The sequence below is a fragment of the Andrena cerasifolii genome, chromosome 9 (assembly GCF_050908995.1).
Source record: "Andrena cerasifolii isolate SP2316 chromosome 9, iyAndCera1_principal, whole genome shotgun sequence".
Taxonomy (NCBI): domain Eukaryota; kingdom Metazoa; phylum Arthropoda; class Insecta; order Hymenoptera; family Andrenidae; genus Andrena; species Andrena cerasifolii.
Window position 1 is genome coordinate 1,348,980 of NC_135126.1, and position 24,823 is coordinate 1,373,802.

Genomic DNA, 24,823 nt, shown 5'->3' on the forward strand with positions numbered 1-24,823 from the left:
TATGTTCGTGTATAAATTTGTAGTAATTTCCATATTTGTTGAAATAATATCAACGATTTTTTTTCTGTCGTTTGAGTTGTGTTGTTGGTTACTGCAAACGTGCCCATCCGGTTTTACCTATTTGCATTTTGACCTTTATTTACAAGTAGTTATTATCTCTAAAATTTTCTTCGTGAGTAGAGTAGTTCTTTTTAACAACAGTTCGTAGAAATCGCAATTATTTCTGTGTATCTAAAGGAGGAATCATAGAATAGTACCTGTAATTTTTTATTATCTCTCATCAAAATTGTGGGCTTCAGCGTACTAACTACTTTGTAATCTTTGCACAATTATCTTCAATCTATTGGATAACAATTCTGAATAATTTCTAGGAAATACGAACTGATGGTAACATTATTTTTCTATTAATGTCTCTCAAGATCTTTTTACGTTTAGAAAATGTTCGATCAAGGTGAGATTTGTGTTTTACATTGTTTCAGATTGGCTTATCTTTTAGCGATAACGTAACTGCAATTGAGGACCTTGCGGCAAGAGAGGTGCAGCTCCATTTTTAGAAAAAAACTGTTTTTTACAATTATTACTTTGACTTAGCATTGAAAAGAGTACACTAATTGAAAAAAATATTTTTTCCCACAATAAATAGTAGTTATTCAATTGATGAGATTTTATTTCTTTTTTTGGCGAATTTTTAAAATCTGGCAACAGGGTAATGGACGCAATTTCAAAATTTGCAATAAAAGCTCAATAAAATTGTTATCGGATTTGCATCAAACGTGTCATAACTCAAAAACTGTAAAAAAATGGAGCTGCACCCCTCTTGCTGCAAGGTCCTCAATTCCGTAGAAGATAATACTTCGTTAAATATACAATTTGAACCAGGAAAATGCAGTATTTAAAAAGAAGTAATGTTTCTTGTATGTGGTTTTTAAATAATCCACGCAATGCTTAATTATTTATGGATTATTTGTGAGCTGCATGTATTCTTCCACGCGAGATGATTTATTGCAGAACAATTTGTACTGTTTATTTTTATCGATTGCTTGAACATGTCATTATGTTTGTACGAGTAGTATAACATGTATGTATGTAATTAAAAATTAAAGATTACTTATTATGCAATAGAACAATTTAAAACGGAGAACAGAACAAAATAAATTCTATTAAAAATGGAGGAATTTTAATCCAAAATGTGCTATTATAGAGAAAGTATACTGTAAAAGAGGTAATTAAAACATGTAAGTGAATGTCCCAATTTCTGCTCATTTAAGGGGTAACTCGTCGTAAAGAAGGTGTAAAAAATTTGTGATCAAAATTTGCAGAATAATTGATTAATTCTTTAATAATAAATCAACCAATTCAAAAACTATTTAAGAAAGATATTTTAAGATGTTTAACTATTAGTAATTTGTAATTAAATATATAATGCTCTAAATGTCCGTATTTCTGCTCATGAAAAATAGCGATGTATGTATTGCCGCAAGCTTTTGCAACACTCGCGTAAATGTTTAAATAATTTAGAATTATTTTGTTGCAACTATAGTACAAACGTACCGCTTATAATAATAAGAAAAATACGAAATGAGCAGAAATTGGGACATGAGCAGAAATTGGGACTTTCACCTTATACAGTTTTTGTAATACATCTCATTCATTTTATTCATACGAATTCACCACATAATTCAAATGTGATTTTAACATACAAATGATGCACAAATATCTACATACAGAGTCTAAGGAACACGATAAAGAATATGAAAATTAAAAAAAAATTAAAACCGACTTCAAAAAAATAAAAAAGCGCTAAAAATAATTTTGTTCCTGAATTAATCTACGGCTCTCAATTTTTTATGTCGGCGCCTCATCATTTGCACTGTGTAAATATGGCGTCGACTTAAAAAAAACTAAGAATCGTAGATTAAATAAGGAACAAAATTATTTTTTACTTTTTAGCGCTTTTTTATTTTTTTGAAGTCGGTTTTAATTTTTTTTTAAATTTGTTTATTTTGTACTTTTTAGTTAAGTTATATATAACTACATTTGTTTAAATAATATAATATAATATTACAACGTAGAGGGGACACGATTCCGAGCGATCGTTTTCGCTCCTTTCTTGCCGATGGCGAGAGCGAGATGGAACGAGAGCGAATCAGAGGCACTGAAAGTGAGCAAGAAACGGTACGAGACAGACGACGCGTTGATATTTCGTCTCGCTCTGTTTTTCGGTCGCCTGATACTCCGTCCTTTGCCTGTCCGCGCATACAATGTATTATAATGAAACAGATTTCTTATTTTTTTGTGTAACTTGAAAACTACTTGACCGATTTTGATAATTCTTTTTCCATGACCTCAGCTGATTGAAGCCAAACTAAATGCAATAAGTTTCACCAAAATCGGTTCAGTAGTTACGGAGAAAATCGCGGACAAACATAATACTTGTAACATACATACATACATACATACAAACACCTCGAACTGAGAACCTTTTTCTTTTTGAGGTCGGTTAAAAATAGTAAAAGTATGTACTAAGCATACTCTGGTGTAAAATATACAAACGAAGTCCTTTTACTGACTTTGTGTCATTTTCATATGTTCTTCCTCCGATGGTTTACCGGTATGTTCGATCTTGATGGTTTTTTCATTGCTCTGTTCGATGGCTCCTGGTTTCCTCGGCGCTGTTATTGTCAAAATACCATCCGAGGACATAGTGCTCGTCGTTCGTTCGGGGTCGCATTGTTCTGGTACCAAATATTTCCTGATGAAATGTCTCGAGATCACACCATGATCGTCCTGCTTTTCCTCGTGTTTTCCTGCAGACAAACGCGCAAATCATTAGACAAACATTGAACTGCTTAATAATATATACAACAGCAATCCATCAGAAACGATAAATAACAGATAGGGGAGACCGGGTATGATTGTCTCATTTTCTTATTTTGATTTTTTGTGGGTTATGGCTGCAGGGAAGTTCATTCAAACTTAGATTAATATAAACTACGTACGTCCGGCTTTATAAAAAAAATTAGTCCTGTGGATTTTGTCAACCAGATTAGGAGCTAATTCACATTATCTGCAGGAACTATTTTGTGAAACATACCCCGAAGGTCGGGTTGGTTGTCACAGTATATGGAGAGCTAAGTTTATGAATAAAAAGTCGATTCAGTTAAGAAAGTAATATAATTTTGTATTGCATTTCTCACAATATCGCGCTAGAGTGCGGTAATTTATATTATAATCCTTTGCAATCCCTCTTATTGTGAAATTGCCCCTTATAACCTCTCTTGCCGCACGTAACATTAATTCCGGGGGCACCTGACCTCTGGACGTCTTCTTTTTATAAGTTTGCGGCATTATTATTGAGAACTGTTGCCAAACAAACAAGAAAATAATAACACCGGATAGGTACAGCAAGTTACACCGGGATTAGTTGTCACATGCGGCAAATACCTAATCCCAAATGTTCTGTGACAACTTGCCTCAAACTGTTAAACAATTTCACCTCTCTATTCATGTATTAAAAAGTTTGAAAAATGCAAAAAATTACAGTATATTACAGTAAGTTAGAAAAAAAACTAAACTACGAGAATAATGCAACAATGTTATAGTCAATACTAAGAAGCAACCTATACTTACTTAATAGAAAATACGGCGTAATTTAGTTCGAGCGCACGAAAACAAACAATGACGTTTACGCATCGCCATGGATTGTTAGTACATTCCTATTGTTTATAGTTTCTTTGATATAGCGGTTGTGACAACCTACCCGTGTGACAACCATACCCGGTCTCCCCTACAATTGCAATCTATACATTTTGAACTATTTGATAAATAGGCAAGTGGGGAGAAAGGGGGAAAATATGGTTGTGCTCTTCGTAGACATGAAGGCTGCTTTTGACTCGGTGGACAGGGACGTGTTAGTGAGGGCAATGAGAGAGAGAGGGGTGTGCGGGGGGGCTAAGGAGGGGAAAGGGGTTGGAGGGGTGGGAAGAGGAAAGGAAGGAGTTTTTCGAAGAGAGGGGCTGGGGTAGGATGAGGAGGAGGGAGATCGAGTGAGCGAACAGAGTTAGATTTAAATAAATAGGTTTAAGATGAGTTAAGATAGGCTAAGGTAGAGTAAGGAAAACTGTAAAAAGTGGAGGGAGTGAAGGTAAGGGAGATTGTAACACCGAGGGGATCAATAAAAAGGAAAATATACATTTGCGAATGTGACGCAATCGTTTAACGATTTGGAATAATAAATGCTCATTCTTTCGCGTTAAACTCACGAGACTAAACTCTTTCTATCGAGACTACACACTGTCAATCGAAACCATGACACTTACCTTCGACAACAACATAATTGTCCACGAGTTTTACGTTTACTTCCTCCGGTTTAAATTGCTGCACGTCAAGCACCACGTGAAATTTGTCTTTGCAATCCTTCACTTCGGACCACCCACTTTCCTCCTCCTCCTTCGCCCAATCTAACCATGGTCGATAATAACTGTATGGAAGTAGCCTGAACGGCGATCCGTCAAAAAATGACGGAGGGAAAAGTTGCTCCGGCCGTAACGCTCTGCCGAAATGTTGGTCCAACAACCGATGCGGTCGCTCCAACGTCTCCCACCAATAGGAGAATAGTTTTGGAATTATCGTCATTCTCGATCTCATTTTTTAATGTTTTTTTCCTTTTCCAATGTCTCTTTAAACACTCCCGGTAACTCTGTTAACGAAACGTCAACGATGTCCACTGGATGCTTGTTCGCTTTATACTGACGGCGCACGCTTCCAACGCAGTCCTTTATATATTGTACTCATACGTATGCACGTGGAAATTTCGAGGCGCAAACGGTTGAAGTGGCAATCGAAGTTATTCGAGAAAAATCTAGAATGTTCTTCGTTCGTGTTCCAGAAGTTTCATCTAAACGTAGACTATTCGTATACGAAACGGACCAGCGCTGCAACTTGATCAAAATTGTAACTGTTGCGTAAGATCTACCTAATTGGTATTGGCGAAAAGTGTCGCGGAAATGTACCTAATCTGTAATTGCAGCTTCTCACTTCTATGCTCGTACGATTACGCACGAACAGTGGCGTATTTAGTGTAAACAATGCCCAGGGTGCGGCTCCCTGATTATTAACCCTTAACTGGTATCCCGGGGTCGCTCGTGACCCCAAGCACGCCAAGTTCGATGTACAATTTTCGGTTATCTAAGTTGGTAAACTGAATTTCTAATTAATTTTATAATAATAGTTTAACTTTCTACGCTTCTATTATTTTGTACATTACCTAAGATGAAAATATTCATAGTGGTTGCTCTAGTTTCGACTTTACAAATTTCTGTGTCCTTTTTTATTTGGGGTCTGCCACGACCCCGGTATACCAGTCACGTTTGCCAAAAACAGTATACCAGTTAAGGGTTAAAGTCAGGTGCGTCCGTGTTTGACTCCATTCCTAGAGGCTCCCTGATTTCGCGTCAGGTTCGTCCGCCCTCTAACTAACAAACTCATAAACCGTATTCCTTGGGAAATAACCTTCTCGCCGGCCTCTCGCGTTGCCGCAGCCCCGGCTCGTAACACAGGAAATAATTTGCGTGCCTTACTACGTATTTACATATCTGGTGAACTCGTGGAGTGTAAGTACGTGACAACATCTTGGACACTTAGACATCTAGTTTCATCTTAAACAAATCTGAACCTCTGTTACAATGTGCCCCTCCCAGTCCGGGGTAAAAAGTAACACCATGTGGGGTAAATTGTAACACATTTGTTTTACTTATTTAAATACAAATATGAACACAAATAAACATTTCTAAAAAATATAAATGAAAACACAGATCATTATTAAACATTTGATATTCATGAGTTAACCAATCATTGCTTAGTTATCTGATTCTATTAAAATCTTCTTCTTCGCTTCCTTTACTTTTGCCTTCATACTTTTTTCCTACTTTTTGGATTCTCGATTGTTCTGTTGTTCGTCTAGAGCATCTTTTCCGGTGTGCCAGCAAGTAGCATGTTTGCTTTTTCACAATTTAGAGCGGAGTAAGTAGTAACATGTTACAATTTACCAATTGTACCATAATAATTGATTATTCAATATACGAATGGTGTTCACGTGTAAATCGAGTAGATTCGTCTGAACCCATATTCAGGCATCACTAACATTTCCCGAAACTTCCTGATTTCGCATCAGGTTCATCCGCGCCCCTAACAAACTCATAAACCTTACTCCTTGGGAAATACCCTACTCGCCGGCCTCTCGCGTTGCCGCAGCCCCGGTTCATAACAACTGCAAATTTTTCGACATGCTCGTACAATGTTACTATAGCGTAAAGTAGCCGAGTATGAGACCCATTTCTTAAAAACATCATAACTCTTGACTGAGAACACTTTTATTAAAATTCGATACACGTTTTAAAAGTAGAATATGTATTCTTTAGCAACCTACTGGAAAGTACTATAACAAAAATTACGTTCCTTCATAACAAAATAAAAACGAAAGTCATTCAAATACGCAGATGGAAAAAATGGGTTCCTAATATGAGACAGATTGTTTTTGGTAATTATTTACTTTAGCGATTCCTCAGCGATTTTGATGAAATTTGGATATGTTGTTGTCGGGGACACGATTATGAACAACTTTTTCCTATACATGATACCGTCGATCGGTCTTAGTTTCCGAGATATTCGAAAAAATATTTTTTAAATTTCTTGCTTTGGTGTTATAATTTGGGTTGATACTTTGTCTCGCTCCGTCTTTCAGCTCGATCTCGAGCTTGACCCGCGGGCGGGCCTACAATGCCGCTCGACCTTCGTTTCCGAAATATTTGCGAAAAAATTCGGTTGACTTATTCCGACACAACGCATTCCACTTTTCAACTTGTCTCGGGTATTAGCATTGGTTGGGGCTAGATTAGTGCGGAGGGCACGTGAAACATGGTGGCGAACCGATGTGAGTCGGGGTGTTGACGGGAGCCCCCATGCATCCAATAGGTGGCTCTCGAAAGCACCCTCTTCTTAGCGAAAAAATTATGTTTTAGAAACAAAGGTATCCTAATATCCGGCAGCACCGGCGCTGCCGAACAGAGTCGGGGTTGACGGGCATCCGCAAGTTTCTGGTTGATACAGTGACTCGCATTAGGTAATATTCGGACACTTTTTAAAATCGCATAACTTTTTTAGAATTATTCTAAACGACTTGAGTTTTTTTCAGAAGCTAGAAGGATTAGTTTGCTAAATGACGTATTTGGTCGTTTTGAAAAAAAATGTATTTGGTTGGAATAGGGAAAAGAATAGTAAAGGTCGATTTTTAAACTTTTTTTTTGTGAGCGAAAATCGCTGATTTCGGGAATTTTCGCGATTCTCGATCTTATTCTGCGATCTTTAAACGTTTGTAACTCGGAGCAACGTTAACCGATTTTGATGAAATTTTAGGCATGTATACAACTTACTGCAATCTACGAACGGTTTTTTTTTTAATTTTCATTACAAGCTCACAAAAAAAAGTTTAAAAATCGACCTTTACTATTCTTTTCGCTATTCCGACCTAATCCTTCTAGCTTCTCAAAAAAAAACTCAAGTTGTTTGGACCAATTCCAAAAAAGTTATGCGATTTTAAAAAGTGTCCGAATATTAATGCGAGTCACTGTATATCCAAACTTACATCGATTTGCTACCACATTTTACGCGCCCGCGCCCCCGCACTAATCTAACCCCAACCTATACTAATGTCCGGGACAAGTTGGAAAGTGGAATGCGTTGTGTCGGAATAAATCAACAGAAGTTTTTCGCAAATATCTCGGAAACTAAGGCCGAGCGACGGTAACATGTATAGGAAAAGTTGTTCAAAATGTGGAGTTTTACAACATATCCAAATTTCATCAAAATCGGTGAGGAATCGCTAAAGTAAATAATTACCTTGTTTTTTCCTAAAACTTATTTTTTTTTTATAAAGTCGGCATGTGAAATCTATTTCTTCAGTACCGCAGTCTTCGTGGGCCCACCACGCCCATCGTAATGCTTAAGTGTACGCATAAATTTATACGTACACTTAACACATTGTTCATCTAGCACATCTGAAGAATAAAGACCTGTGTAAAACAAGCATTTTGTATCATAATTTTCTCTCTTAATCACTTTCATCATTCAGAACAATTTCTTCTTCACTCTCATCAGTAGAACTTTCATATTCGGAAACAATAACATGATAACTATTAAGTAGCTTCGAAGTTAATTCTTCATCATTTAATGATATACAACAAGTAAGCCTTAAACTCCAATGCAAGCACTATACAACAGTATTTGTGAAAATACACTTACCACTTTAGAGGTATTTGTAAGTTAATCGAACCACTTTAAAAACTTTCTGCAATGTATTTCAGAAATATGTGCTTGCTCAAGACGCTTAATTGATTACAATGCCACTGTGCGGACAAAACAACAAATACACGGTTAGTTAGTAAAGAGATAGCGTCGCTATGACATTCAAGAGTTCTGCAGCGGAGATAAGCTGTGGTCTCATATTAGGAGAGGTCGTCATATTCGGCTACTTTACCCTATATTTATTAACGACCAACGAATTCGTTATTTTGTTTCGTGACAGATTCGACTCTGAAACTGTGCAATAAAATGAACGTCATAATAGATTCTTTTAACGTTAATATTTTATGCATTACATTCAATGAGAAAATTTGTGTTATTTTTCGTTAAGTTTATACTCTTTTGTAGCTAGAAACATTGAGAAATACGTTCGTTGCTGCCACGACGAATTCGTATCGACTCACAAACTGGCTACACTGACCTGTCACAACATCAATAACGGTTGCGCACCGTCTCGACCGAGAGACCCTCGAATATTCTTTCTCTTCCTAAAAAACAACCTTGACATTCAGCTCCATACAACACAGCTTAAACTGCTTATAGCATAGCAGTTTATCGTATAATACGAACCATTTAGTTCCTAACCAGGGAGATACGACTTAACAAAACTCTTAGGGTAAGATTCTTTGAGAATATATCGTACCTAAACTTTCAATCACGAAAAACTCTGTAACGTATATATATAATATAAAAAATCCTCAGAATGCATATGAAATTTATTAGAATTGTCCCCTACTTATAAAAAAAATTTCGTTACAGGAAGCATTAATTTATTTCACCAAATGCATTGAATTCTAGGTTTAGAGAATAGTTAAAAATTCTGCAAAATACAAGTGTAATATAAATTTCCCATTCTTGCAAGAATTAAATGTTTTCATCAATATCAATAGTTTTCAAAACCTACTTACATCTTAATTTTATTTCGTCGCGTTCACTCCAAATATAACAAGGATACGCTTTTAAACTTTTATGGAACGAAGTTAATTGTAACTGTTGTCTTATTATCGTAATCGATTAGTTTACTGCCCCATTCTGGAAGTTTCGATAGGATACCCAATGTAGCTGGAACAAATATTCGAGCTCTTCTCTGCCCCATACGAACCGTAACTGCGTATTTACAATTTATGTACATACGTATATATGTAGTTCACATGTTATTCGTCACGTAGGCACCGAATCAATAGCGGACAAAACTGCGTCTTGCAAACGAGAATGTTTTTCTGGCAACAGACTCTTATAATAATTGAACTTGGAGTTATCAAATCTTGTCTTCAGATTGTGCGAAGTTTTTAGCATATTACTATCATTCTGTATCGTTTTATGTCATGCCAATTAAAATATATGGATTCAGAGTTTACACTTGCAAAAATTATTTGCAAGTGTGCCACGAAGAAATAATTCAAGACTACTTACACACATGAAACATAAAATAAATGAAATAATTTCTTGACAGATTTTACCTACACTCTGACTGGATATTAACAATACCTTACACTTCTACTTTAATCCTATTAAGTATGACAAGATTATAGGAAACTGTGATTCATGACAAGTGAAACATTGAAGGACTCATGAAAAGAGAGTTAACGTGAATAATAATTATGCGTTTAGCTAAAAGAAGACTGATTTGTCACGAAGAATATAAAAAAAAAATAATCGAGTGGCACGTGGTTCTTTATATTTCGTATGTTGAACGCGAGATTAACGATATCCGTTTTGAGACTGAGAAGGTTGTGGCAAAGTTACGACGCATCTCGGAGTTGGATAATGTTTTCCTTCAGGGTCCAGAGGCAGGGATGATATCGTACGCATCTTCGACGCAATTACGTAACAGCAGAGGGTAGATGTTTACGTAAGAAGAGATGATGTAACATTATAACAAATATTCCCATAAATATTTTTCATAAAAATTGTAGTATGTTAGTTGGTAGACAGAGATGAATGTTTTAATTGATATTGTGTATGTGTTTATTATTAAATAGTAAATGTGTTGGAATCGGTGATATAAAGCGCATACCATGAACGCGTGTTTTCCATTATGATGTACATCATGTATCTTTCACCCTCTATTGGTAACATAAGATAAGCTCCACATTTTCCACGTGGGTAAGAATAAAAATAGATTCGCAGGCGGTATGCGTGGAAAATAAACTTATCATGGATTACTTCTCATCCAACAAGGTGTGATATTCCCGGTGGAATTTGTTTTGCATTTTTTACACAGCTGTTACTGGATAGCTTTCATTATATTACATTTCATGGCTGCTGTATTATTTGATATTTAAATAACATTTAATGAATTATGTGAAATGCATGTAACCACTATTAAACCAATAAACAATACTTCCTGTATGCAGTTTTTTTTTAATCGTTCAAACTGTATTAGATTGGCGAAACATTAAGTCGATTACAATTTTTGCTTGCTTAGCACTAAAATCTCTATATCGTCTCTTATTAAATACCCCGTTAAAAGGCACAGACACTCACCTCCTCAATTGCGATATATTTATCAAAATCCGCGAAGTTTTGTTTTTATCCTGAAAAGACTTTACTTTCGTGTAAATATTGTTATGCCATCATTTATTCCAGAAGGCAAATTCTAGAACTTAAAAATAATCCGAAATTAGATACCAATGTTAAATTTAAGTGGTCATACGGGTTTGCGCGCCGCCAAATTATGCGAGAAAACAAATAATGCTATAAAACTTTTTCCTATTTATTAAACTACATTTCTATAGTAAATAAAAAATATAAAAGTAATACAATTATTGTTTAACCAAACGGATTCTCGTCCGGACTACAATTAATAATTTATCTTCAATATTAACAAGATGGCGGAAAAAAATGCAGAAAAAAGTATTTTGCAGCTTTCAGGTTTTTGCTATTTACAACACACAAGGATGACGTTGCCAATTGATCCAGTAGGATCGGGCCTGCATACGTTCCGGAGTTTCGAGAATTTTCGAAATTCCTGGAGGGGAAAGCAGAGCTAAAGCTTCTGCTTCTTGCATCTTTTAACGATACAATCGGAAACGATGAAAAATCTTATGAATATTTATAAATATAATTATAAAGGTACGACACTATTTTACAGCGCAGAAAATAAATACAATATTTTATTTACTTTGGGCAGTATGATGTTATTTTATAAATGATTTGAGCATGTAGGCTATTTTTATAGGACCTTGAAAATATTTACTTCGATCGTAGTCAACGATAACTCTTTCATACACGTTCGATTATTAAGCCTGTTATATATTTTTATTATCGACGCAAATACACGTAATAATCTGTCGTTAAAATATTTACTAAAGTGGAAGCATAAACTGGCGCCAAGATAAGTCCAATACAAATCGTAATCTCTCGAAGCAGTAGCTAGTTCAATAATATAGATTTGGGCATCAAATTACTTACTACTGTACAAATTACTTACTACTGTACAAATTACTTACTACTGTACAAATTACTTACTACTGTACAAATTACTTACTACTGTACAAATTACTTACTACTGTACTACCAATTTCAAAGCTCAGGAGACTGCCTATAAACGCAAAACAGCCGAGAAAAATATAACTGTCCATGGTGGCGCTGGTATCGATAACAACCACGCAATCACCGTCAGCGTGTCCAAAAAGCATAGAAACGACCAATTAAGTATCACGAATATCTAAAACAACATGAAAGTACTATTTCGTCGCAAAGAGGTAACGAAGATTCTGCAAGCTTCGTTCCGCACCGCCTACCCTGACGTGACTCATGGGAAACATGAAATAAAAAACAATTCGGTCGATTGATAGTCGCTCTGAAATTTGTAGATAATGCCATGAAAAACAAGAACATTAATTAATCGTACGTTCAATTAGCTATCGACCTAAAAACACTGACGCAATAAACCCAACGATGACAGTTTCGCCTTCAGCCCGGTATGTTCTCCAAAGTCCAGAATATGTATATAGCCAAACGTTCTACTACTTTCAAGCGTGGCCCACATAAATAGCGGTCGCAGAAGGCGAAGCTTTAGTCGCATCTCTGACAGCAGAGCCATCAACGAACAGAACTGTGCATTGACACTGCGTTTCGTACCTGAACACGCGAGTTGAATAGCCCTCGAGTATTATAAAAGTACTTGAACGAATCGATCCAGCAATGTCGCTGTTACCGCTACTGTTCTCCGCGTGGTGGGCGGACATGGAGCGACCGCATCGTATGTGGGATCAAAATTTCGGTATGGGCCTTCACCCGGAACAACTGCTGCTCCCCAACTCGATGATGGACAAGTTCAATCCAACGATGATGAACAGAGCTGCGATGGATATGTTCTTCAGACAGCTGGCAGAGTCGATGCGCCGTGGTGAGAGCAGTGGCACATCAACCATCACCGCGGACAAGGACATGTTCAAGGTGATCCTGGACGTGCAGCAATTCAAGCCGGAAGAGATCAGCGTGAAGCTCGCTGACAGATTCGTCGTGGTGGAGGCGAAACACGAGGAGAAAAGGGACCAGCACGGTCTGATCTCCAGGCAGTTCATGAGGAAGTACATGCTGCCTGAGCAAGTGGACGAAAAGGAACTGTCGTCGAGCATATCCTCCGATGGCATTTTGATGATCATGGCACCGTTGAAGCAGGCGGAAGAGAAACCGAATGAGCGTAAGATCAAGATCGAGCTGACAGGTAAACCTGCCGTTCGTGGGGAGGCAGAAGCAACCACTCCTAGTTTTGCCAGCAACGAGGTACCGAGTAACCAGCAGATGGAGAATCCGGAACAACTTTCAGAAAATCTGCAGCAGAAGAAATCGAAGAAATGAGACTGCATATTTGTGAGAGGACTTTGATTTCTAGTTTTGTTGCTACGTTGAATTTGCCTATAAATTTTCTGATGCGTTCAAATATGTAATATGACTTATGGTTCTGAATGCTATGCGTCAAGTTATTGTTAACTTATATCAGAATTTTGCTTCTTTTTTTACTGTTTTTAATAAAATAAGTTAACGTTAATTCGTGTGGTTCTTTCATCCTTACATATCCTGCACCCTTGTGTCCTCGGTTAATTGGTAACTTTAAGTATAGGTATGTAACAAGTTTGTTATTATATGAACATTATTTTCAGATAGTAGGGTAATCGAGTGTAATATGGAACACCTGATTTCAAAAGCTTACCAACAGTAGGGGAATTTGTGTTCTTTTAATAAAACTGACATGCGGAGACGTAGGAACTAACGCATAGTCATATTTACATAGTCAAATGTAAAAAAATCAAATGTTTTGAAATTATATTAAAAAAATAAAAAGTGTGAAAATCGGCAGTTCGAAAAGCGATTATATAGAACACCTAGAAAATTTGTAAAGAAAACTGAGAAAACTTTACTTTTGTTACTGAAAATGAAGATTTAATAATTAGACGATACAAATAAACACATAATTTTTTTTCAATTTATCGTTGCTTTCTACGTCTCCTACACGTTGTGCACGTGAATAATACGTGTAAAGCCCCACATTCTTCGTGTGCCCCTTGAACAGACACATAGGGCCACTTTAAAAAGAAATAAAAAATAAGAAACAATATGTTTGTAACACAATATTATAAAATAATCGTATTATGGCACACGCGCGCAATATAGAACATGTTTAAAAATAACCATCCAAAATAACAATCCAAACTAACTTTACTGGTAAAATATTTTTGGATAATCAAGAACAAACATATTTAATGATAAATTGTACCAAGATAATACTTTGTAACTTACCTTCACTGGAATATTTAACTATTTCTTTCACTTTTCAAAAGCTATTGCACACCACAAAAAATGAAAAAGCTTCTCTTTCAATAATGGATGCCCAATTAATGATCAATTGTCAGTATGATCGTCTATTGTTTCTTTGTAACTAATATATATGATTGACTGTAGAGTTTGTCATCTCTTTATCGGAATTTTACGATGTTCCATATTACCTACCTGTACCTTACATACCACATTTTTTTAGATTAATGTATGTTCCTACAGTGTTATTAGAAGTATTAACATTACAGGGTGTAGGTATAGGTATTTAACTTCTGTATGTAACGAAATGTTTAAGTGCAGCTATGGTTATTGAACCATAATGCATTTGTGTCTCTTGGAGCAGGTCTTGCCCCTAACTATTAAGCGCAGTCGCATTCATTGTCATATTCGATTACATCACATGCAGCTCAGCTACTATAAATTGCAAGTGAAAACGTCATTTACATCCATCCATGATATATTCAGCTAGATCAATGATCACCTCTTCGCATATTTTATTAAGGGCCGCCTCACTGGGCGTTGAGGTGTTTGCGCACGCTCACGCAAGCTAAGTTAAGCGTGTATGGCTTCCTTCTGGCCTGGAATCGGCCAGAAGGAAGTTTTTGCGGGCACAGTTGCCTCTGTGCAGGGTGGTCTGGTGCGTTTGAACCTTAATAAGCACCGTACGTTGAAATAATAATGAATTTATCACTCGAAAACTGAGAGAATGAGGCTTCAAAGCTTCTCCGTCACCGGCGCTAGTGGTACATTCGAGCCACGTAGCACCAGCGTATATGTATACGCGATGTAGTAAACAAACCGTAAATTACAGTTTTCGTCCTGGAATCGGCAAGAAGGAAGTTTTTGCGGGTATAGTTGCCTCTAGTAGACACTCGTGCAGGGTGGTCTGGTGCGTTTGACCGCTAATAAGCACCGTACGTGCTAGTAGCTAGTAAAAGATGCCGAATGCTTAAGCATTTGCTTAAGAATAAGTAGCGACTATGAATACCGGCCTGTGTCAAATTGACCCAGTGTGAAAAGATCGATGAAATGACAAGGTACACAGTAGTTTTTCGACATATTTTCATTCAAATGGATGAGTTAACATTTACATCTTAGATTTTTCACAACTTTCGCATAAAATAAAACGATGTGCAGGACATGCTGCTTGATACGAGAATCACAAATAACAGAACGGTATAACTTATTGCGGGAAAACTGTGTCCAATTGACACGAGGGACGGATGAGGGTTAAAGTTTTTCTAAAATAGTTACTATGCTGATAATAATGTCACTATCACGATCTATAACCCCTCTTTATGTAACCGAATGTATTGCAACTAAGAACCAAAGTAATTTGGAGCTACTCGTAAATTGATTAATTCAAACCACTTTTCGATTTCTCGGTGCTTCGCGAAATTTCGCTTTGCGCGTGCTTGCGAACTTTCTAGGCTTTCAGATTCCCGACTGGGGCGCCTAGCTTTATATACTGCGGGCATGTTGGGAAGCACATCAGTCTGGCAGGAGCGGCCGCATTTCGCGCAAACTCGTCGAGCAATTGTCCAAAAAATTACACAAGGAGGAGCAACCAGGGCGGACACTTTAATAACCGACACCAGACCTGGAAACATGTCTCTGCTGCCTTTGATTTTCTCGAACTGGTGGGAGGACTTGGAGCATCCCCATCGCCTTCTGGATCAGAATTTCGGTGCCGGCATCCACCCGGAGGTCCTCGCCTCGAAAATGTTGCATCTGTACGATCTGATGCCTCGTGAATCGGGGGTGCGGTGTCCTATGGCGTACCACAGACCATGGAACAAGCTGCTGCACAAAGGCGAAAGCGGTGCGTCGACCGTGAACACCGACAAGGACAAGTTCCGTGTGGACCTCGATGTGCAGCAATTCGCACCGGAAGAGATCAATGTTAAAGTCGTCGACCGGTTCGTCCTGGTCGAGGGGAAGCACGACGAGAAGCAGGACGAGCACGGCTGGATCTCCAGACAGTTCGGCAGGAAGTACATGATACCGGAGCAATGCGACATCGATCAAGTCACGTCGAAGCTTTCTTCGGACGGTGTCCTCACGATCCTGGTACCGCGCAAGCAGAAGTCGGCGCCCGAGGGCGAGAGGGTGATCAACATCGAGCAAACTGGCAAACCGGCGGTCCGCGATAGCAAGAGCGTTAAGAGCGGCGAAAAGAAATCCGAGGAGGAGACACCAGAGGAGTCAAGTTAAGCTGGTTGTGAGAGACGAGCGTTCCTAATCAAGTTTCACGTTGCATTATGTGTATCCCTGTAGCACCGTTGCGTGTATTTAGACGTGATACGAGAGGAACGCTTTTCAAGTTTCAGCGTGTATACATACATTTAAGGACACGCATTCCTTTTACATTCGAATGCGCATTTATGGTGCACTTTGAGTCTGTGACGATACCTATGGTGTCACTTATCGTTTAGTTCCACGTTGAGACCGAGTATCGGTGCTCCTTGGTTCTGCAAATATTTGTTCAAAATACATTCCTAAGTGTGTTCAGGTTATGGTTAGGAACATGAAGACCTAACTTTGCGGTTAGGAACACGAAGACCTAACCTTGCGGTTAGGAACAAGACTTGAGCCCCTCTATCGATTACAGAGTACAGTTGTATTTGTTCGTTTACTAATATTTCAAATACAGCTGATGTAATTGGGATGAATCTCCATTAAATGACGTGTATGTGAGCTGCAATTAATAAATCCATCGATATCAAATGTGCGATCTGTGTATTTGTATGAAAATATCTACCTCAATTGTAGGTAGTCTGCATGCAGGTGGAGGTGAAGACAGGGTGGGGCAGAAGTGAAGTTGTTTTAAATTGAAACAGTTTATTTTCAATTTTTGACCTTGAAGTAACCGGTTTCATAGCGTTGCATCATAGTAACGACTTCGATGTGAAGTACGAAACATTTTCAATCCTGTTTAGCTCCAGAAGATTTTTCAAATCTTTCTTCATCTGTATTCTATTGGATGAGTAGTTTTCGAGCAATAAATTATTCATTATGAAATATTGAATTGACTGTACCTCGCATAACTAAGGAAGAATTTCGAGTAGTTTAAAGCAGATTGTTTAAAAAATCAGACGTTATTTCAACAGTCCGTACGCATGGTAATTATCCTATTTGTTGAAGAATTTCGTCCTTTAAATAAAACTGTCTAAACGGAACTAGACATATTTACAAACATTTGGTTTCAAAGTTATTAGCTAATAAACCTTCTTTCGTAAAAGATATCCTCCATTTCGTACATTGGAACAATTCTATTTTGAATTCGAAGAAAAGAATTCTGTGCTACATAAGTAATCCCACACGGTGACCCCTACACCCAATGACTGAGAAATGAGGAGATTTATAGTAAACGCATAATAGAATTGAAGACGACAGAATGCAGAAACAAGTTCCCCTGAAACACGATTGAACAGCTACTACATTCGAAGTCTAGACGCCTGTCTAGACGGTCTGAATCTAACATATACCGACAAACCTGTCCCTATCATTTCCTAACGGCTTTCAGAGTTGAGTGGCGCTACGAAATTGAAGGCGCAACCGCCATGGTTACATCCTATTGCGCAGGTCCGTTACAACAATACTGATCTCTCTCTGATACGAAAAAGACGGCCGCTTTCAAGGGCAATTCTGGTGTTTTCCAGGCTCTCCTCGAATGCGCGGCGCTGTTGCCCCCACCGCTGTCGGTAATGCGCAACGAATACGTAGGTATAAAGGAGAACTGCGTGGCTGCCGCCGGTTGATTCACGTGTGAGCGATATAGCAGGGCGGCTGGGGTGAATCAGCTGCGAGTAAAAATCAACGATTCATAACGTACGTTGCGCAACAGTAAGCCCGAAAATAAACATACGGTAATCCGGTGGTGAAGCAGATTAATTATAGACGAGACTAGCGACAGCGTTGCTGCGAAGTGACCTCGAGAAGCGGATCGTCACGATGTCGTTGATACCAATGTTGTTCTCTGACTGGTGGGAAGATCTGGACCGACCTCACCGCCTCTGGGACCAACATTTCGGCATGGCGATCGATGCAGACGACCTTCTGGACGTGGATCCACTGACCACAGACACTATCATGCCCTATCGGCCCCATGGCAGACGCGCCAGGAGACGCTACCATCCGTTTCTCAAGAGCGTTGCTAGAAGAGGGCGCGGTGCATCCGTTATGCAGGCTGAGAAGAATAAGTTTCAAGTGGCCTTGGATATATCGCAGTTCTCGCCGGAAGAGGTTACTGTCAAAGTGGTGGACCAGAATGTTGTTGTCGAAGCGAAGCACGGAGAGAAAGACGACGAGCACGGTTGGGTGTCGAGGCAGTTTGTCAGGAAGTACATCGTACCGTTGCAATGTGATATCGAGCAAGTGGAGACACATTTGTCCTCCGACGGTATCTTAACCATCACTGCGCCCAGAAAGGAGCCTTTGAAGCCAGACTCCAATGAAAGAATAGTGAAGATACAGTACACAGGGAAACCTGCCTTGACTAACGGTGATGATATTTCCAACGACACATCGGAATCGCAGAAGGACCAGCCACCACAACAGCGAGGGCAACAACAGCAGCATCAACGCGGTAGAAAAGGCAATTTGAAAGGATAAAATCTGTATTCGTTATCCTCTTCGATATTAAGTACATTCATTATTGTTAGCACTGTAAATATAGTTTACGGTATTGCAAATGTTGCACGAAAAATCCTATGCGTTGTGTACAAGTACAAATGTTCATAAAATAAGTTTTCTATTACGGTGTTTCTGTAAAAAATAAATCGTTCCTCTTTTCATTTAAATGAAGTGGATTTATTATTCAACTTTATCCTCTTCCAAATTCTTTTCATACACGTTCGAGGTTATTAATATGCATAGTTTTATTATCACTTTAGTTCCTACATTGCTCATAAGTTTCTCATATTTTTCTCTTTTCATAGAATAGAAATTTAGTTAATGATGTTTCTAAGTGAACTGTCTAAGTTACCTATAAGAAAAATCTATTTTTATCAAACAAACGGCAAACCACCGCGAAACGTTACGACGCGAATAGTCACCGCGAAACGTTAGTCATTTCGTGCTACAGATACTTGGAATTGTGATTAGAAATATCTAAATGTTGCAAGAGTGCACCGACCTGCAAGGTAAACCTGAGTACAGTATGTGGGCTTACTGCCAACGCGTGCAAGCCGGCAGCTTAGAAGCACCGAGAATGATCAATTTTATATAGTGCAAAAATAGAACGACTTGCTGTTGGAAACATGGTATACCTACAGAATTTTTACTCGCGAGATTGGTAAGACGAACCATGCCATAAATATTATACATGTATTTGGGTTAGTTTGCAAAACATCAGGAATGCTGAATCCAGCAGGATGCCTATTCGTCACTTAATTAACGCAATGTAGATTTTGTGATGTAATAATAACGAATTATTATTATTATATATTATATATTATATATTATACATTATACATTATACATTATACATTATACATTATACATTATACATTGTACATTATATATTATATATTATATATTATATATTATATATTGTACATTATATATTATATATTATACATTATATATTATATATTATATATTATATATTATATATTATATATTATATATTATATATTATATATTATACATTATATATTATATATTATATATGGGTCAAGGTAAATTTCCATTCACTACCCTTCCATAAGAAACATGATTATACTTGGAATAGGTTGGCGTAATAGGAAGAAAATCAATACTGTTCAAATGCTATTTTCGTCTGGACAGGATGGGGTTGAACAATGGAAAGTGAATGTCAACGAAAACCAACTGTAGATTTAACCCTTAACTGGTATCCTGGGGTCAGTCATGACCCCAAGCACGCAAGGTTCGCTGCAAAATATTTGGTTGTCTAAGTTTGTAAACTGAATTTCTAATTAATTTGATCATAATAGTTTAATTTTCTACGTATCTATTATTTTATACATTACCTACGAACAAAATAGGTATTCATAGAGGTTCATCTAATGTCGACTTTACAAATTTCTGTGTCCTTTTTTATTTGGGGTCTGCCACGACCCCAAGATAACAGTTACGTTTGAAAAGACAGTATACCAGTTAAGGGTTAATCAATTTACTAGAGAAACTTGAATGACGAAAAGATTTAAACTTGAAATGAAATATCAAGTTCCTAGTTCCTAATAATTATGTAGCTTACTAGGAGTAAGAATTTCTGTTAATTATAAAAGATATTGTTTACCACATAAAACTCACTCTGTAATACTAAAATAAATACCTTTTTTACACATTTCATTTACTAATATGATCGTCTGTATCATAATAGTAAATTATCTTTTGTGTTACTATAGATATCAGTTTATTAGAAGATACTAGTTGTGCTGTAATAGATAAAGAAGCGAGTGAATGGAACGCGACGTTTGTAAACGAAACGTCATAATTACGTAAAGATAGTTTAGAATCGCGTTGTACTATTCACATTAATTAAACCAACATCGTGAAACTTGATAGAAACAGAATTATCTCGATTACATTTACGCATTGTTTTAGACTCTCTGGAAGGAGTAATAAAATACGCATAGTAACACGATAAGACAAGAGAATCGTCGCGTCGTCCGTTGAAGTACTAAGGTCACGTACAGTTATAAGCAGACGCTGGGGAAGCTATTTATATCGAGGCCATGTGAATCGTCCGAAAATTCGAGCGATATATTTACGTAAATTGAAAGCTATATTGATTTTTCCATGTATAATTCAAAGAGTATTAAACTATCGATTATTATAAGAAATCTAGAAAATTCGCGAACATTCGCGGATATATTTAAATAATTTGTAGTCATTTCGGTTATTCGTAATGTTTCTACTATTTTTTCTATACACACTACAATTACCTGTCAGCTTTTTAAATTACACGTCTAGAGCGTCGTAACGAGTTATTGGAAACGTTTTAAGAGCATTTATCTTTATCTCTGATGCCTGGCAACGCCTTTTTGCAACGAGTATGCGCAGAATTTGATGTTACAAGAGAAGATCCCGAAGCCGAAAATTCAAAAAACTCTGAAACTTTGTGAATATGTAGGGAATTTCCTGCTAATTACAATGCAAGTTTTGTTTACTGCCCAAATTCACTCTAAGGGGGTGTGATTGACCACTGAAAATCCGGTTATTTTCCGATTATGCGTTGTAACTTGCGAACTGTAAAATAATTTTTACACCAAATGATAGATCTAATTAAAAGAAGTGACTTTTGTCTTGAAACTTTTCTTCTATCTCTAACAGTTCGCGAGTTATAACAGAGAATCGGCAAAAAGCCGAATTTTCAGGGGTTAATTTCACCCCCTTTGAGTGAATTTGGGCAGCAAACAAAAATTGCGTTGTAAGCAGGAAGAAATCCCCTACATATTCAGAAAGCTTAAGAATTTTTTGAATTTTCGGGTTCGGGATCTTCCCTTGTTACTGTACCGTAAACTGGGATGCCCACTTTTCGGGAAAACTTTATTTTATTTTACTGTGAAGTAATTAGAACATATGGTGTTTTGTAATCGATAGCAATAATTTCTCCAAGGTCAAACGAAAAAAACAATAGCGAATTCAATCATATGGTAATTTTTTCAGTCAGAATAAAAAAAGTGGGCAAAGTCACCCCGGTAGGGAAAGTCACCCCAGTTAACGGTATATTAAGGGGGTATACCCGTTTGAACCCTTTTTTTATTTCGAAAAAAACGCTTTTTTTATTTCGATTCCCCGTTTATTATTTATAAAGGAAAAAGGTGGATTTTTCTCTTAGAAAAATTTAACTTTACCTTTGATCTCTCACCATTTCTTTATTTTTCAAAATTTTCAAAATCGCCTTCGTTGGACGATGTGGAATCTTATTATGATTCTGCATGCAAAATTTGAAGTAAATTGGTTGAACATAGCGCGAGTTTTTAGGGCCACCGTTTAGCCGTCTAAAATCGAGAGACTTTCGGACATGTATCCGTAACTTCCGAAAAACAATAGTTTTTTAACTGAAACTTTTTTTATAAGTAGTTCATAATACTATGTAAACATAGTTAAAAAACGGGAAATCTGCATCAAACCGTTGACTTGTAAAAAAATCCACAAAATGTATACATTTTCCGAGGGTTCAAACGGGTATACCCCCTTAAGAGATTATTACGAGAAGATTCTTTTACCGAATAAGTACTGCGATATAGTATCGGTGACTCAGAAAAAAGTAGAATAGAACAATCTAGGAATTTATAGAACATTCCTAAACATTCCTGATCTTTAACGATGACTAACTATCTGAAAGACAACTATGACTAATTTACTTATTTGAGAATAATCCAGTAAAATGACGCACACTGAATTATTTTATTTCTGAGCAAACAGCAAATAATTTCTAGAACATTCTGGACTGTATCTGGTAGATAAAAAATTAGTCACGAATTATATCAGTGACAAAATGATAATGGTTAAAACATTTTTTTTAATTGAACGAATTAAGTTTGCGTTAATAAATTACTAAGCGAACGTGTGGCATTATAGATGCATAAACGCAGAATATTCGTTTACATGTTCCATGCTGTAATTTACATACAGTACCGAGAAATTAACATTTCGAAACTATATTTTAAAATATTTTAGGTACTTCATTACTTTAAATATGTATAATTGTTTAAATAAAACAATCTGACTGTACGTTGAGTGAACGAATGTTAACTTTAAACTGGATATAAATTACTATCTGTGTTTAGTAGCGTAATGTATGTATGGTAGATTTACATATTTAACACGATTTCACCGAATTGGAAATGCACGAATTTCAGCGTAAATATCGCAACACTGTCACGATACGCCTACACAGATTTTCCATGTAAATACGATGTTGTGTACCAGGAGATTAAACACTCGTTCCAAAAAACTTAAAACGATAATTTATTTAAAAGTAAAAACTCTTCCAGTACATGGAGTTTACGGAGAATATAATTTTAGCTTTGTAACTGCTAAGACGCTGTGTACTGTCTGAAGCTATGAATCCAACTGCCCTCAAGGGTCCTACAAGCAGGTAGCCCTTGCGGAAAAACCGAAAAGACACTTCGAGCCCCCCATCGACTCGCCTTGGGTTTGGGCAACGAAGGTCGAAGTCAGCCTCACGCTTTCTAATGGTTATTGAAGAAAGACAGGGTGAAGTGCTAGAGAGCGTGCTCTTTGACAAGAACCAAACGGATCTCCAACAACGAAGTAGCGTACTGACATAAAATATGAAGAGTACCTTTTTCATAATAAAAAATAGGTGAAAATGAAATGCACGTATGTACACATGTAACTACGGTGAAAACAACGACTTTCATCAACGATACTTAATACACCGGCTGTTCTGCGGTTGCGTAGTAAACAATTCCGTCCATTCAACGGATTTGCCATCGAATTCTCGATCGTTGCGTTTATTCTTAGGCGAACAGCGAACTAACGATTCATGCGATCAAATTTATCTCTCGCGTTTCATTAATACAAGGAACATTCTCGAAAACGTACATACTATGCACATAGAAGCAGAACATTCTGGGCGTGCAACCCACCGCCAGCTTGGGCCAGTATAAATAAGCGAGCGTCGGTGCGTAGCAACAGTATACGACAAGCTACCGAATCGTAAGCATCACGATAACGAACTGTGAGGGCTAGCTATTTAAAAGCCTCGCGACAAGAGTGATTTCTTTAAACGCATAAAGTAATAACCAACCCAACGAAAATGTCTCTGGTTCCGTTACTGTTCTCCGACTGGTGGGAAGATTTGGACCGTCCCCACCGCCTTCTCGATCAGAACTTCGGCCTAGGCCTTCGCCCCGAACAATTGCTGAACCCCGGCATCCTCGAGCAATACATTCTGCCTGGCCGGGATAGAAGGGTGAGAAACCCTTTGATGTACTACAGACCTTGGGGCGAACTGCTGCGCAAATCCGAGGGAGGCGGCGTATCCACTGTCAAGGCGGACAAGGACAAATTCCAAGTGAACTTGGACGTCCAGCAATTCAAGCCGGACGAAATCAACGTAAGGGTGGTGGACAAATACGTCGTTGTCGAGGGGAAACACGAGGAGAAACAGGACGAGCACGGCTGGATCTCCAGACAGTTCACCAGGAAGTATTTGATTCCTGAGCAATGCAACATCGATCAGGTTTCATCCAGCCTGTCGTCCGACGGTGTGCTCACCATCACCGCACCAAGGAAGGAGCAATCACAGACCCAAAGCGAGAGATCGATCGTGATCGAGCAGACCGGTAAACCGGCGCTGAAGGAGGCTCAGGAGGAGCAGAAGACAGAGGAGGAAAAGAAGTAAAGTCCTGAAATGTTCTGAATTAGAACAGCAACATTTTGCATCCTGTTCTGTACTATTTCATATTTGTCACAAAAGCTTTTGAAAGCTTCTTCTCGATACGTAATTCGACTTTTGTAAGCTAGTATTTAAGGATTTTTTTCTAATAAAATGTTTAGTAAATAGAAATTCAAGCGTTTATTCTTTCCTCCTGACTCGTCCCTTTCAGTTGGATGAGAGTACTTCGGGCGGCTTTAGATCCGATGAAAATGTAAAGCTCTTCCTTTGCAGAAATGTGAAGATAATTTTAGATCACGTAGTTGAGAAGCGTTAACGCATTCGTGTCTATTTTTGAAAATT

The 24,823-nt window shown here is 37.6% G+C and overlaps 2 protein-coding genes and 3 pseudogenes across 2 annotated transcripts; 4 read left to right on the forward strand and 1 right to left on the reverse strand.

Annotated features, from left to right (window-relative positions):
* Window positions 1–1,629: 1,629 nt before the first annotated feature.
* On the reverse strand, window positions 1,630–4,772 carry LOC143373552 (protein lethal(2)essential for life-like). The gene is made up of 2 exons (XM_076820926.1): window positions 4,320–4,772; window positions 1,630–2,807 (listed from the first exon to the last, which is right to left on the reverse strand). The coding sequence occupies exons 1-2, from the start codon at window positions 4,645–4,647 to the stop codon at window positions 2,563–2,565; spliced, it is 573 nt and encodes a 190-aa protein (XP_076677041.1). The 5' UTR covers window positions 4,648–4,772; the 3' UTR covers window positions 1,630–2,562.
* Window positions 4,773–12,336: 7,564 nt separating this feature from the next.
* On the forward strand, window positions 12,337–13,357 carry LOC143373002 (protein lethal(2)essential for life). The gene has a single exon (XM_076819750.1). The coding sequence runs from the start codon at window positions 12,508–12,510 to the stop codon at window positions 13,165–13,167; it is 660 nt and encodes a 219-aa protein (XP_076675865.1). The 5' UTR covers window positions 12,337–12,507; the 3' UTR covers window positions 13,168–13,357.
* Window positions 13,358–15,603: 2,246 nt separating this feature from the next.
* LOC143372876 (protein lethal(2)essential for life pseudogene) lies at window positions 15,604–16,873 on the forward strand (annotated as a pseudogene).
* An 892-nt stretch (window positions 16,874–17,765) lies between these two features.
* On the forward strand, window positions 17,766–18,944 carry LOC143372877 (protein lethal(2)essential for life pseudogene; annotated as a pseudogene).
* A 4,817-nt stretch (window positions 18,945–23,761) lies between these two features.
* On the forward strand, window positions 23,762–24,652 carry LOC143372802 (protein lethal(2)essential for life pseudogene; annotated as a pseudogene).
* The last annotated feature ends 171 nt before the right edge of the window (window positions 24,653–24,823 follow it).

Bases quoted from the DNA above. Each gene is read 5' to 3' on its own strand.
- LOC143373552 (XM_076820926.1), bottom strand. From the start codon at position 4,647: ATGAGATCGAGAATGACGATAATTCCAAAACTATTCTCCTATTGGTGG. The intron at 2,808-4,319 runs GTAAGTGTCATG...GTTTGTCTGCAG, and splicing joins CAATTATGTTGTTGTCGAAG to GAAAACACGAGGAAAAGCAG.
- LOC143373002 (XM_076819750.1), top strand. From the start codon at position 12,508: ATGTCGCTGTTACCGCTACTGTTCTCCGCGTGGTGGGCGGACATGGAG.